We start from the raw sequence: 12,648 nt of genomic DNA on the forward strand, positions 1-12,648 counted from the left end.
ATATTCTCTAAATTTAATTTTTTTTCTTTTTTACAAAACAGGCCGTATTAAATGAATTTTTTTTTTCTTCTGAAAATCAAAAATTTGTTTTTAGAAAATTTTATTTTCTTCTTGCCGAAACCTAGCATATTGTTGAGTCAAAGAATAAAAGACGCAAAGCAAAGAGAAAAAGCAATAGATCAAACAAGTAAGACGTCCAATCGATTGGAGCCTTGAACAATGACCAGCATCAAATCGATAAGAAAACTTTGAATGTGATCCGTCTTTAGACAATTTGAGCCCGCGTGCAAAATGGAAGTTTTCTAAAGTGAGACCGAGGTGGGGAGATAGCAGAAAAAATATTTTTTATTTTTTTATTTATTTATTTTAGTGAGTAAATGATAAAATTTGCAATTATTAAATAGGTCAACATTATAATTAAAGGTCATAACATAAAAAATGTGATGTTAATCTGAACATAAATGAGAATAGGTTGACATTGGGGCTGAACCTTTAGTCATCAGTGTTCCCCCGCACTCCAGATTAGTCCCATAGCCGACTCAAAGAGTCGAAGCTCGTGAGGATATCGGAGGGAACCAACTCGTCTCAAAGAAATAATTAGAGCTGGGTAACTCAAAAAAAAAAGAAAAAGAAAGAATAGGTTGACATTTCTTTCTCTCCTTATTTATGGTTGGTAGGCTGGTAGCTATCTTTTATAATTTATTTTTGGTAATATGCAAGACAATTGTACGATATTTGATGAAGAAAAAGTGGCTCCAAACTTGACACGTTTTTTCAATGTTCGATAAAAAATGTTGAGAAAATCAGGGTTAAACATTCATATCTGGGTCTTCGACTCAACGCACATAGAATAATGATTTGCACATGATATTTCTTTTAACCGTAAAGTTTTGGGTATTCATAGTCATAAATTGAAAATGTCTCTGTATATAATAATAGCGTCAAAGTTTATCTTTCGAGAAGTTACTTGCACCACTGCTTACCGAGTCAGCTTGACTTTGTTGTCAAATTAAACTCTGTTCTTTTTATTATTATCTTTTTTTCTTATCTGTTTATTGTTCTCATTGTTAAGAAGGGGAGAAAATGGCGGACACAAATTACACTTTATCCACAATAATGTTTATCGTTTCGGTTAAATTAAAACATGATGGTTTTTCGTTTACCAAAAAAAAAAAAACAGGATGGTTTTTCAATAAAGAAAAGATAACAGTAATTTTTATCCAACAGTCAAAAGAGAAAAAAGTGATACAGGGAAAAGAAGAGAGAGAGAGAAAAAAAAGACAAAAGATGTTTGGGCGCTTGTGTTGTGTTGTGTTGACTGGGAGATAAGAAGAGAGAGTCGGACACCACAAAACAAAAACATCTTCAATGATTTGCATTTGTCGGGTCTTATCATTTCTTCCTCTCTCTCCGTTTTCACTCTTTTTTTCTTTTGTCTTTTCTCTTGTTTCCGAATCCATTTCTTAGATCCGTAGTTCACATCCCACAGTTTTCACTCAATTATCTTCCGTGAGTTTCTCTTCTTAACCTTAATTTCTTTCTATGTGTTTTTTTTTTTGTTTATTTATATGTATTTTTCTATGATTGCTGGATTGTTTTTATTTAATTTGGAAACCAATCAGCTTAATCTAACTCGGGTGATGTTTTTCCTATGGGCACATGTTTGATCTGTGGATGAGGATGACATGTACGTCCTCTGATTTTGTTGTGTACTTAATTAATATTTAGGTTTTAATCATTGTACAAAAATTTCTATTTGGTGGCCTAAAAAGGGGAGTTAGAAGCTGAGAAATTCTAAGCGTACTTGGTGCTCAGAAAGTAACAATACATTATATTTGTATGTCGCATTAGATAATTCCTCCTCATTAACGAAGAAAACTTATTTGCGCTTTCAAGTTTTTTTTTTTTTTTTCATCTTGCCTTTCAATTGCAGACATTGGATGCATGGTAATGGTGGTGGTTTCTTTGTCTGGTTTCATCTCCATTTTAGTTTTTTACTAACAATTTTTTATCTTTGTAGGTGAATGCTTGATTCTGTGTGCAGATTTTGATGCCAAAATTGTTGTTGAATATATAGTTTGCTTGTTAGAGTTCTGTTTTCTTCTAGACAACGGTCTGTGTGACCTGTTCTTTGAGGTAGTTTAATTGAAGCTGCAAGGAAATCTTCCCGATCTTTTTTTTGTGCCTGAGGTGATGGCATCAGCGGGTGTAGCACCTGCTTCTGGATTAAGAGACGTAAATGCAAGTTCAGTTGCAGTTGATAGGTTGCCTGATGAGATGAACAGCATGAAAATTAGGGATGATAGGGTAAAGATAAATGGCTATTTTATTTTCCTCTGTCTGCATTACTCTTTGCATCACCCTCTTGAGTAACTTCCTGGTAAATATTTAGTATACTTGTACTTGTTGAACAAAATGCAGGAAATGGAAGAAACTGTGGTAGACGGAAATGGGACTGAAGCAGGACATATAATTGTCACTACCATTGGTGGTAAAAATGGCCAGCCAAAGCAGGTCTGTTTCTGATATCTCTTCTGTTACTTGGACAAATTGTCTGTCTGCATTTGCATGTTTTTTTATGTTGCCTTCATGATTGTAGACAACAAGCTACATGGCTGAGCGTGTTGTTGGACATGGATCTTTTGGTGTTGTTTTCCAGGTTAGTCCCTTGTATTTGCAGCTTTTAATTGGATAGTAGTGAAGCTTTGCAGTAAACTGATGTTATTTTTTTCCTTTTGCCTTTATTGTGTAGGCAAAGTGCTTGGAGACAGGTGAAACTGTGGCTATAAAGAAGGTTCTTCAAGACAAGAGGTACAAGAACCGGGAATTGCAAACCATGCGTCTTCTGGACCACCCCAATGTTGTAACTTTGAAGCATTGTTTCTTTTCAACAACTGAAAAAGATGAGCTTTATCTTAACTTGGTACTTGAGTATGTTCCTGAGACTGTCCATCGGGTGATCAGACACTACAACAAAATGAATCAAAGGATGCCATTGATCTATGTGAAACTTTATTTTTACCAGGTATATTTCTATGTACTATATCAAAATTTAGTTTTCATGTAAGTTTTAAAGCGATATTATGAAAGCCACACTGTGTATATGTTAGCAAGCCACCAATTAAAAGGGTCTATGTTAGGATGAATTGATGGGAATGTAGAGGTTTAGGACCCAAGACTGTTGCCAAATAATAATAGTACGTAACTCTCTAGCAGGCAGTTAAGGGACACACACATATAACGGAAATAAAAGGGGATTGGGAGAGTTAGTTGGAGTCAGTTGTGATTTGAGAAGAGAGAAAGGGAGGGAGAGACAGGACTCTCAAATATGTTGTGTGTAAGTGTAAGGGAGAAATTCTCTGTTAAAATCATTGCTTGTAGTTTCATCTCTTCATCTCTGAGCTCGTTTCCAATTGATACAGGTTAACAGGTAGAGGGGATTCTATTAATAATATTCTATTTTATTTCCTATATTCTGACCCAGTTCTATTATTATATCACTTTGTTGGTTCTCATTACTTCTATTTCTTATTTTGTAGATATGTAGAGCACTAGCTTATATTCACAACTGTATTGGAGTGTCTCACAGGGACATAAAACCTCAAAATTTGCTGGTATGTTCACAACTTCACATGTAAACTTGTTTTCTTGATTTCTTTTTCTTTTTGTGTTGATCTGCATTGTGCAACTTAAATCAGTGTATGGAATTGTTCAAGTTTGCTTCTGTATTTAATTTTTCTTCTTTTGTAAGACCAATTTACTTTCTTATCTGATTGAGTAGTCCATGTACATCTGTTTTGGATGTTATCCGATAACAGGTCAATCCTCACACCCACCAGCTGAAGATTTGTGACTTTGGGAGTGCAAAAGTCTTGGTTTGTTTATTCTCAACCTGGAAATCCTATTATCTGTTTTCATTGTTTAACTGATGTATTATCATGAATAAATTTTGCTTATATTTGACAGGTCAAAGGGGAGCCAAACATATCTTACATTTGTTCTAGGTACTATAGGGCTCCTGAACTTATATTTGGTGCAACTGAGTACACCCCAGCCATTGACATTTGGTCAGCTGGTTGTGTACTTGGAGAGCTATTGCTTGGCCAGGTAGCTAGCTTTTAAGTATTTTTTATTCTGGTACATTTATAATGCATATCTGTACAGAAACTAATAATAAATTCCTGTTGTTGTCAGCCTCTCTTTCCTGGTGAGAGTGGAGTAGATCAGCTTGTTGAAATTATCAAGGTAAGATAAGCTCTAAAGATTAATTTTTACTCTGTAAAATCCAGGTTTTTTGTAAACTGCCGTTTTCTGTTTTTGCATGATGGTCATTACTTTGAATAATCACCAGTTGAATGTATAGTAATTGTGTTTACTTGTAACTAGCTTGTTCATATCCATACTAATAGTCCCTTTGTTTTATTCTTTCACTTTAACTTGTTCAGTGCCATGTTATATTGTTATCTTTCATTATTTCTTAAGATTTTTGGGATTCACCTGCAGGTTTTAGGTACCCCAACAAGGGAAGAAATCAAGTGCATGAATCCCAACTACACTGAGTTCAAATTTCCACAAATCAAAGCTCATCCATGGCACAAGGTATTGTAATTTATTTTTTTTTTTGATAACAAGGTGTTGTAATTTTACCTGTACATTTATGCATATTATTCCATAGTGATGTTCATATATGAGAACCTTCATCATCAGATCTTTCAAAAGCGTATGCCCCCTGAAGCTGTGGACCTTGTCTCAAGACTACTGCAATACTCTCCAAATCTTCGAAGCACAGCTGTGAGTTTATAATATTATCAAGATATTTGGAAGCTTTAAAGACAGTTTAAATCTTGTTTAATACCTTAGACTGTCAAGTTACATCTTTTTCATTTTATGGCAGCTGTTCATGGTATAATCTGTCAGTGATATGTGATGGACTTCTTAGTTTGTGTTATTACAAAGTGCATGTGATTTTTATCGTTTTCCCCCCCATTTTGTCCTTAAACTAAACAATTTCCTTCTTGGTAGTTTTTTCCTTAACATGCCTTCATAATATGTATCCCATACACACGTAGTATGGCCTGGAAATTTCCTTCTCTTTCCAGACTGAATTTTTATCTAAACTATTTCTATAATTATTTCCAATTGAACATTATATTAAGCTATATTATCTGTGTCTTGTGAAATATAGTTGGAGGCCCTGATTCATCCATTCTTCGATGAACTGCGTGATCCAAATACCCGCTTACCAAATGGGCGTTTCCTTCCTCCACTATTCAACTTCAAAGCCAATGGTAAGAACTAATTTTCTGGTGAATATTATGTTATTATATCCTTGTATTGAATTGCTCGTATAATGCTGGTGTTGCTGCTGATTCCACACAGAGCTAAAAGGAGTGCCTGCTGAGATGCTGGTGAAACTGATTCCATCTCATGCTAGAAAGCAGTGTGCCTTGTTTGGATCATAGTGTAGCCTTATGTAAATATTATTTACTCCCTGCTTGTAGATGTTTATCTAGTCTGTTTCAGATTGTTAATAGTTTTCTCTCTCTCTTTTTTTGTCCTTTTGTTCTGTTAACTTGTTCGTCTCCTTTATCCCCAAGAAAACCCCCTCATCATCCATTTAGTTATATTTCTTGCCGCCTGTAGAAAGTTCTTTGAGAAGAAGCTTAAGGTTGATTTTTCTTTAGGATTTAATTGGTTCCCTCACCTTTAAAGTTTAATAGGTTATATTAAGTATTAATTAGAACTATTGTTTATTCAAGTAGTATACTTGAACACTATCACAATGTCATCCAGGAGATGTTTTAAAGCTTGCTTGGTATCCCACCCTATATTATGAGATATTTTGTTTTTGTAAGATTTTCTTGCTTTCAAAGAATTGTTGGCCTGTTCATATTCCCGTAATGTTCAATGTTGTTGACGCAACTTACGTACTCAAATACTCAATTTTAGTATCGGTTGGTGGGATAACGGAAATGAGTAAAGACTAGTAGCTATACTATCTCTCTTTTTTGGTTTATTACCTCTCGCATTAGGTTATGAAGATTTTCGATTCTATAATTCTACCCTTTTCACTAGGATTGTGTTGGGATAAATGTAGAAATAGGAAAAACGTTTTTATAATTATTTTAGAAGGTATTCTTTTTAGTTTATAAAAAAGTATTAATATAATTTTTTTAGTTTTTCCTTTTAAATTTATCCAATTATCTTATAAAAATTAAGTTGAAAACGTGTTTTATTTGATAAAAAAAGCTCAAACTAGTAGCTCTAAATAAGAAAATCTACAACCATTTGTGTGTATGTAAATGTATGTTGTTAACTTACGTTGTCTTGATGAAAATGGCAGAAGTTGTCCCCATCTAATTAAAGGGCAATGTTACGTAACGATTGAATGGCTGAACGCAAGAGCCTATATATAACTACTTAAACTTCAATTAATAAGAAAGAGGCAGCAGATGATACTAATGGCAATGCATAAAGTAATGAAAAGTGCCTTCAACAAACTTTTTTAATTCTGGGCATATGTATTTACACATCAAATAAATTATTGAGCAAACTATCAATATTTTCATCTAAAAATTCGTTTGACATGATTTGATCTTAAATATTTATTACAACAACCCTTAATGAGGTCGATGATCTTTCCATAATCTGACATGGTTTGCGTTTTCCTCTAATCTAAATTTTTAATAACATGCTCTTAAATATTTGTGATATTAAATAAGTCTTCAAAATTTTTAGAGGATTAGTTCAAAATTGATAGTTTAGTCTAAATTCTTCATGCCAGTGTGCGTCGTGCATTGTGTATGATTGTGATTTTTTTTTTTCGATAAACATGTGTGATTGTGATTTATTATACATATAAGTATAACTGAGGTAAAAAAATAATTCATTTACTAATGATTTATTATAATGATTATGATAATTATTTTTTTAGAATTACAATAATCTATAATATAGAAAAAAATTATTGTATTTATATTTTAGTGAGATACATGACAAGATATTGGTCATAACTGGTTAAGGACATGAATAAGAGCAAGCAACGTTGTTTAAGTAAGCTTTTAACCCAGAACCAAATAAAGAGTAAGAGCAAGCAACGCTGATCAAAACTACTTGAAATATAGAATATGCTCCTCTCTAGTAACAAAACCATTTTATTGTAGAGGAAAAAAAATGTTATTATAAAGGGACTTACTTGTTATGTCAAAAAAAAAAAAAAAAACTCATTGTAATACTTAAACCAAGAGACTCTCCCACTTAATAGCTAGTTCTTTAGGTTAAGCTCTTCCTATAGGTTTAAGTTGTAACAATTAATAATTTCATTGAGAGTTGAGATAGGGGAAGGAATACGTATAAGTTGGATTTAGGTTAAGCTCTAGCTGACATATTGATTGATGAATGAAGCTCTCAAAGAAAATAGGGCTACTATCGGATCAATGTTCATGGGGTGAACTGGTTGTTTTTTTTAATTATTTAAAAAAGAAGATAATAATGCCATGTCTCACATCGTCAATGTGATACTTTAGTCCATAAGACTATCTGCATCCCACTTAATTATAAGCTAGTCTTTTGTATAAATTTTTCCTAAGGAATTAATTTACACTCGTATAAATTTCATACCTTTGATCCCATTTGTACTTAATGATGGGAAAAAATATTTAATGTTATTTTAGATAAATTTGTCTAATGTTTAGCAAAACAATGTCGTTTTGGATTGTAAAGTTAAAAAATTAGAATGATAAAAATCATTATAACCCTAAAATAAATTAAAATTACAAATACATCATGATTTTCGTCCTAAAATAATATTATTTCGATGAACATTAAATAAAGTTATCTAGATTAACTTAAAAAAAAATCAACCCTTAATGATTGATATAAAACTTTTTAAATTTACACTGATATAAATTCATCCATACATACAACAGAAGGAATTAACTCTAGCAACTTTTCTTTGTCATTTGTTGCCTCTTTCTTATTGATTGAGCATCAAGCACGAGCTCGAGGGTCTAGCACTCAATCATTTCGTAGCACTGCCTTTTATTAAATTTGAGTCTCTTCGTACTTTAGAGTAATTTAGTTTTTTTATTACCTTAGTATTTAGTGCACTATCTTTTTTTTTTTTGAAATTTTAATATAATTATTTGCTGATTAGTTTAATATGATATCTAATTTCATTTAAATTTTAAAAACACTCCTGCTTATAAGGAATTGAATAGAAATTAAAGTTTTTTTAAAAAAGACAAACATGAATTTGATATAAAATAACCAATAAATAGATGTATTTACTTCTTTATTTTTTATTTTTTGTAAATAAGGAGGGACAACGCCCTGAGACGAAAAATAAAATTACAGAGAAGGAGACTGATACTTGGTGTAACACCCCATTCTAGAACCGGTTTGTTATCATTACGCATGACATTAAGCTAGTTACAATCACAACAATTGAATTAAAGTACGGATAAACTTTTCTTTTTTTTATAAACGTTTCTGTTCAAAATCAATTCCGTAATTAAAACAATTCCAATAAATGTAATCATAACTTAAACGATGTGTGAAACACTTAATGTAATTTTATTTAGATCGTACGTTGCTACCCCAGTGTGCCAAGTAGTCCCCTTAGACCAACAAGGCTTAAAAACTCATTTGTATTGTTATTCAACACTAAACATCTCCACTTTTTATTTACTTAAGGAATTTTATACTATTTTTATGGTCCTCATCTCCCAATATGTTATATATCTCTTCATTAGCTACACTTAGGTTCAAACTGCGCTCAATTTGGAGCGCCGTAGCTCAAGTTATGAATTTTATAAGAAAAGGCTGCTGAACTCATAGGGCCCGGCGCGAATAGCATTACGAGGCAAATTTTTTTCAGATTTATGGCATGACAGCGCCAACCTGGAGTGCGCAGCGCCAAGAATGCATTTTTCCCCTGTATAGCGCCACCACGGTGCTAATAGCGCCACAGGTCTGGAGATTTCACCCAACCTTAGTATTTTACCCATAACTTGAGTTATACTTATCCGATTAACGCAATCTTGGTTTCGTTGGAAAGTTAAGAAAAAGATCTACAACTTCCATTAAGATACAAGGGTCCAAATCTATCATATAGGATATGAAAAATGGACAACAAGACATGATATTCTTATATTTACATTGATTCTCAACCCCAAAGATTTTCGTTCACCTAATAGACATTATACAACCACTTCAATACATGATTCTTAGCTATTTCAAGACACACATTTATCAAAATAGGAATCCATGCCCTTCCATCATATATACAATAAGTACAATATTACACAATATCCAAGTGTCTTTAATACATAACCATAGGATTTAGCTACAAAACACTATGATCAAATCCTTAGCTTCCATCAACAAAAGAGGCACCAAAGGAAGTGAGCATAGGCTAAGTCAACCGAAAAAAAGCATGATGTGCATATATCAAATAGCTTTCAAATGTGAATCCTATACATGGAAACTACTAAATGACATGCATAACCAAAATAATGCAACATACTCATGTATCAATCTAGTCCAAGTATGGTCACTTGCCACCAGAGGCTCTTGCAGCATCTGTATCTGAAAGGGGGTCCCCACAACACGAGGTGAGGTATACGAATATACCTCAGTAAACCAGGGGTCCTTGGAGCATTTATCCACCCCATAGTTCACTCATAATATAATAGCAATAATTAGTAAATAATGCAGTAAATACATATCTATGCAGTGTGTAAAAACATCTAAAGGAGACATCCCTCGAGCTCTCATGATGTCCTAAAGATATTCAGATGCAAAATAGTCCTACTGGTCAGCTAAACTACCAAGTATGAATTACGCATCATCATGCAACATACAAAACATAGGAAAACACCATCATATTCCACACTCAATGCATACACATACGTATAACAAAGCATTAAACTATTTTATTGCATTTACATACACTATCAACAACCACTACCTATTCCGGGCTTGGTGGAATAATAAAGGGATCAATTCCCAAGGTCCGAAGGCTTACCTCAATGAACTTCAAAGCTTAACCTTTGTTCACCACCAATGAGTAATCAACCAAGCTTCACAAATTAATACCTACATTAAGGTATCATGTCATCCATAAATACAACCAATGAATATCAACATGTTCATCCACCACAAAAAACCAATTGCCATACACTAGGCCTAAACTCACCAATTCAAGTAAGTTAATCAAACTCCATGGCTTCCTCCAATGGTTGGCCACTCAAGGATGGTTAAATTGCCTCAATCCTAGCCATCACATGGACACAATCAATATCCAATCAAACCATTGCTTACAAATGCATGAAAATCCACAACCAAGCATATATTCTTGCAATTTTCATAGTATAATCAAATGACTATTTAAGTTCATTTCTACCATTTATTCATCATTTTAAGCAACTTTTCCAAAGGGATTTAACTTCAATCTAACTCAAACTCATAAAACCCACAAAATCACTATTCATCATCTTCAACCTATTGCAATCTCCATGGAAACAAGGTTTGAGAAGTAAAAACTTACCCCAAAAGATCACACAACCAAGGAATGATGGTCTCCTAAGCTCCCATGGAAGAAAATGCCATTAAACTCCTCAAATCATCAAGTGGGTCGAATTCTTGGGAAGAAGATATCTCTCTCCATAAAGATTCCCATTCAAAACAAAGCTTGGATTCACAAAGAGGGAAAGATTTGAAGCAATGTTGGCTTTGGAATGGTTTGGTTTGGTGGAGAATCAATGAAGTTAGGGTTTTTGCTTGAAAATGGATTCTCTCCCTCTCACTCTCAGTTTTTGTCGAAGAAGAAGAAGGAAATGTGAAGAAATGAGTTGGGTTTTTGCCACTTACTTAAGGTAGTTCACTCAATCGGGTAGAAGCTTATCTATCTATTTAACCCATTTCTCTTTCAAACTTTACCCAAAAGTATGAAATATTTTTCTAGGAACATTTCTAACTTTATTTTTATATTTTAGGTACTTTTTCCTATACATATTTTTATCCCAAAATTTTCACTTAATGCACTTTTTACCTTAAAAGTGACCCTAATTCATTTAATTAGATATTTTACTTAATTCAACCCACTAATACAAGATTAATCGCCTAATTACATGCAATTAATTAAATTCCATAGTGAGGGATATTATACTTGGAAGCATCCTTTAGAAGGTGCTCCCTAAGTTGGGAAGGGAGACTACGGTAAACAAGTAAATTCCTATCTCCATAAAGGCCTCTATTAGCAAGCCAATGAGCACATATATTGAATTCCCTACTGATATAAATGCACAGCACGATCCAATTCTGAGTAAGCCACTTCTAAATTTGAGTGACAACCTGGGAATTTATTGGGTTATTTTGGTTGTCTTGAATTAAGGTGATGGTGTTCAAAGAATTGCATTCCACTTCTATTTGTCTAGCACCTGTCCCCTACGCCAACTCCAGGTCTTTAAGAATATCCCAAAGTTATGCATCTAGAGGATTACAGTAGCCTAGTTAAAGGGAGAAATCGCCTAAGAAGGTTCCATTATGGTCTCTGATAAGGCCACCGCAACTAGCTTCCGTTCTTCGGTATGAGGATGCACCATCTGTATTGATCTTCATCCATCCTTGAAATGGAGGCCGCCACTCACTAGGATGGTTGTCGTTAGAGCCGCTACCTTGGACTTTTATCTTCTTGTTCCTAGCTGTAATAATCTGATAAATAAAATCAACAATCATAATCTAACCTCTATATGGCCTTTGAAAGCTTCTGTCATGGATACTTTGGTTACGCCAGGACCAAAGAAACCAGCATGAAGGGAAGAAAATATCTCTCCAGTCAGATTGAATATTTTTTCCCATGCATTATTAACATTCCTATGCAGCCACTCATGAACGTCTAAGGTGAAAAAATCTGAAGGCACGCGATCATTGAACCAGTCCCTCCAAATGCTCTGGGCATTCTTGCAATCCCGCAAGACATGTAAAATGGATTCTTCTTTGTTGGAACAGTCACTACAAAAGTTAGACCCCGCATTCCACTTGCTCGTTCTGCTTCTGACCGGGAGTCTATTGAGGAGAATCAACCACATTGTAGTCTTCATACGGGATGAACCTTTCGAAGACCAAACTTTCTTCCAAAGGGCATATGCTTGAGAATCATCAAACTCCATCAAGTTTTTATATGATATTTTAACCAGAGAATAGAAGACATGGTTTTGCACCCAAACTAGTCTGTCATCTGAGCTGTTCAACCACTGAGGAGGTTGGCAAAGCACCTTGGAAACAATCTCATCATTCAGGAACTGTTTCAAATAGTTTATACCCCACTCACCTTTTGGAGCCACTTCTGTAATGGTCTTATGAGTGTCCAAACTGGGGAGCGACCCAATCATCAAGCCAAAATCTCAGGGACTCACCATTTCCTAGTTCCCACCTTAAACCCGCAAGAAACCAATTCTAGTATTTACTTAAGTCACGCCAAAGCTTTGAGTCATATGATTTGACAGTAATTCCACGTCTCAAATCCTATCCTCTGCCATATTTTGCTCTGAGGACCTTAGCCCATAAATCCTTGCTTCTAGCAAGTAATCTCCAAGCAAGTTTATGCATATAAGCCTCGTTCTGGATCTGGAGGTTGATAACCCC

General features: G+C 34.1%; 1 protein-coding gene across 1 annotated transcript; it reads left to right on the forward strand.

The window, feature by feature from the left end:
* The first annotated feature begins 1,353 nt into the window (after nucleotides 1-1,353).
* LOC133315943 (glycogen synthase kinase-3 homolog MsK-3-like) lies at nucleotides 1,354-5,856 on the forward strand. The gene is made up of 13 exons (XM_061517629.1): nucleotides 1,354-1,509; nucleotides 2,021-2,307; nucleotides 2,422-2,514; nucleotides 2,600-2,659; nucleotides 2,753-3,025; nucleotides 3,540-3,614; nucleotides 3,819-3,875; nucleotides 3,967-4,107; nucleotides 4,195-4,245; nucleotides 4,504-4,599; nucleotides 4,708-4,791; nucleotides 5,186-5,288; nucleotides 5,380-5,856. Exons 2-13 carry the CDS (start codon nucleotides 2,194-2,196, stop codon nucleotides 5,460-5,462), a joined length of 1,230 nt encoding a protein of 409 aa, XP_061373613.1. The 5' UTR covers nucleotides 1,354-1,509; nucleotides 2,021-2,193; the 3' UTR covers nucleotides 5,463-5,856.
* The last annotated feature ends 6,792 nt before the right edge of the window (nucleotides 5,857-12,648 follow it).

The sequence above is a fragment of the Gastrolobium bilobum genome, unplaced genomic scaffold (assembly GCF_033153095.1).
Source record: "Gastrolobium bilobum isolate Gb01-03AN ecotype WA unplaced genomic scaffold, APGP_CSIRO_Gbil_v1 utg4923, whole genome shotgun sequence".
Taxonomy (NCBI): domain Eukaryota; kingdom Viridiplantae; phylum Streptophyta; class Magnoliopsida; order Fabales; family Fabaceae; genus Gastrolobium; species Gastrolobium bilobum.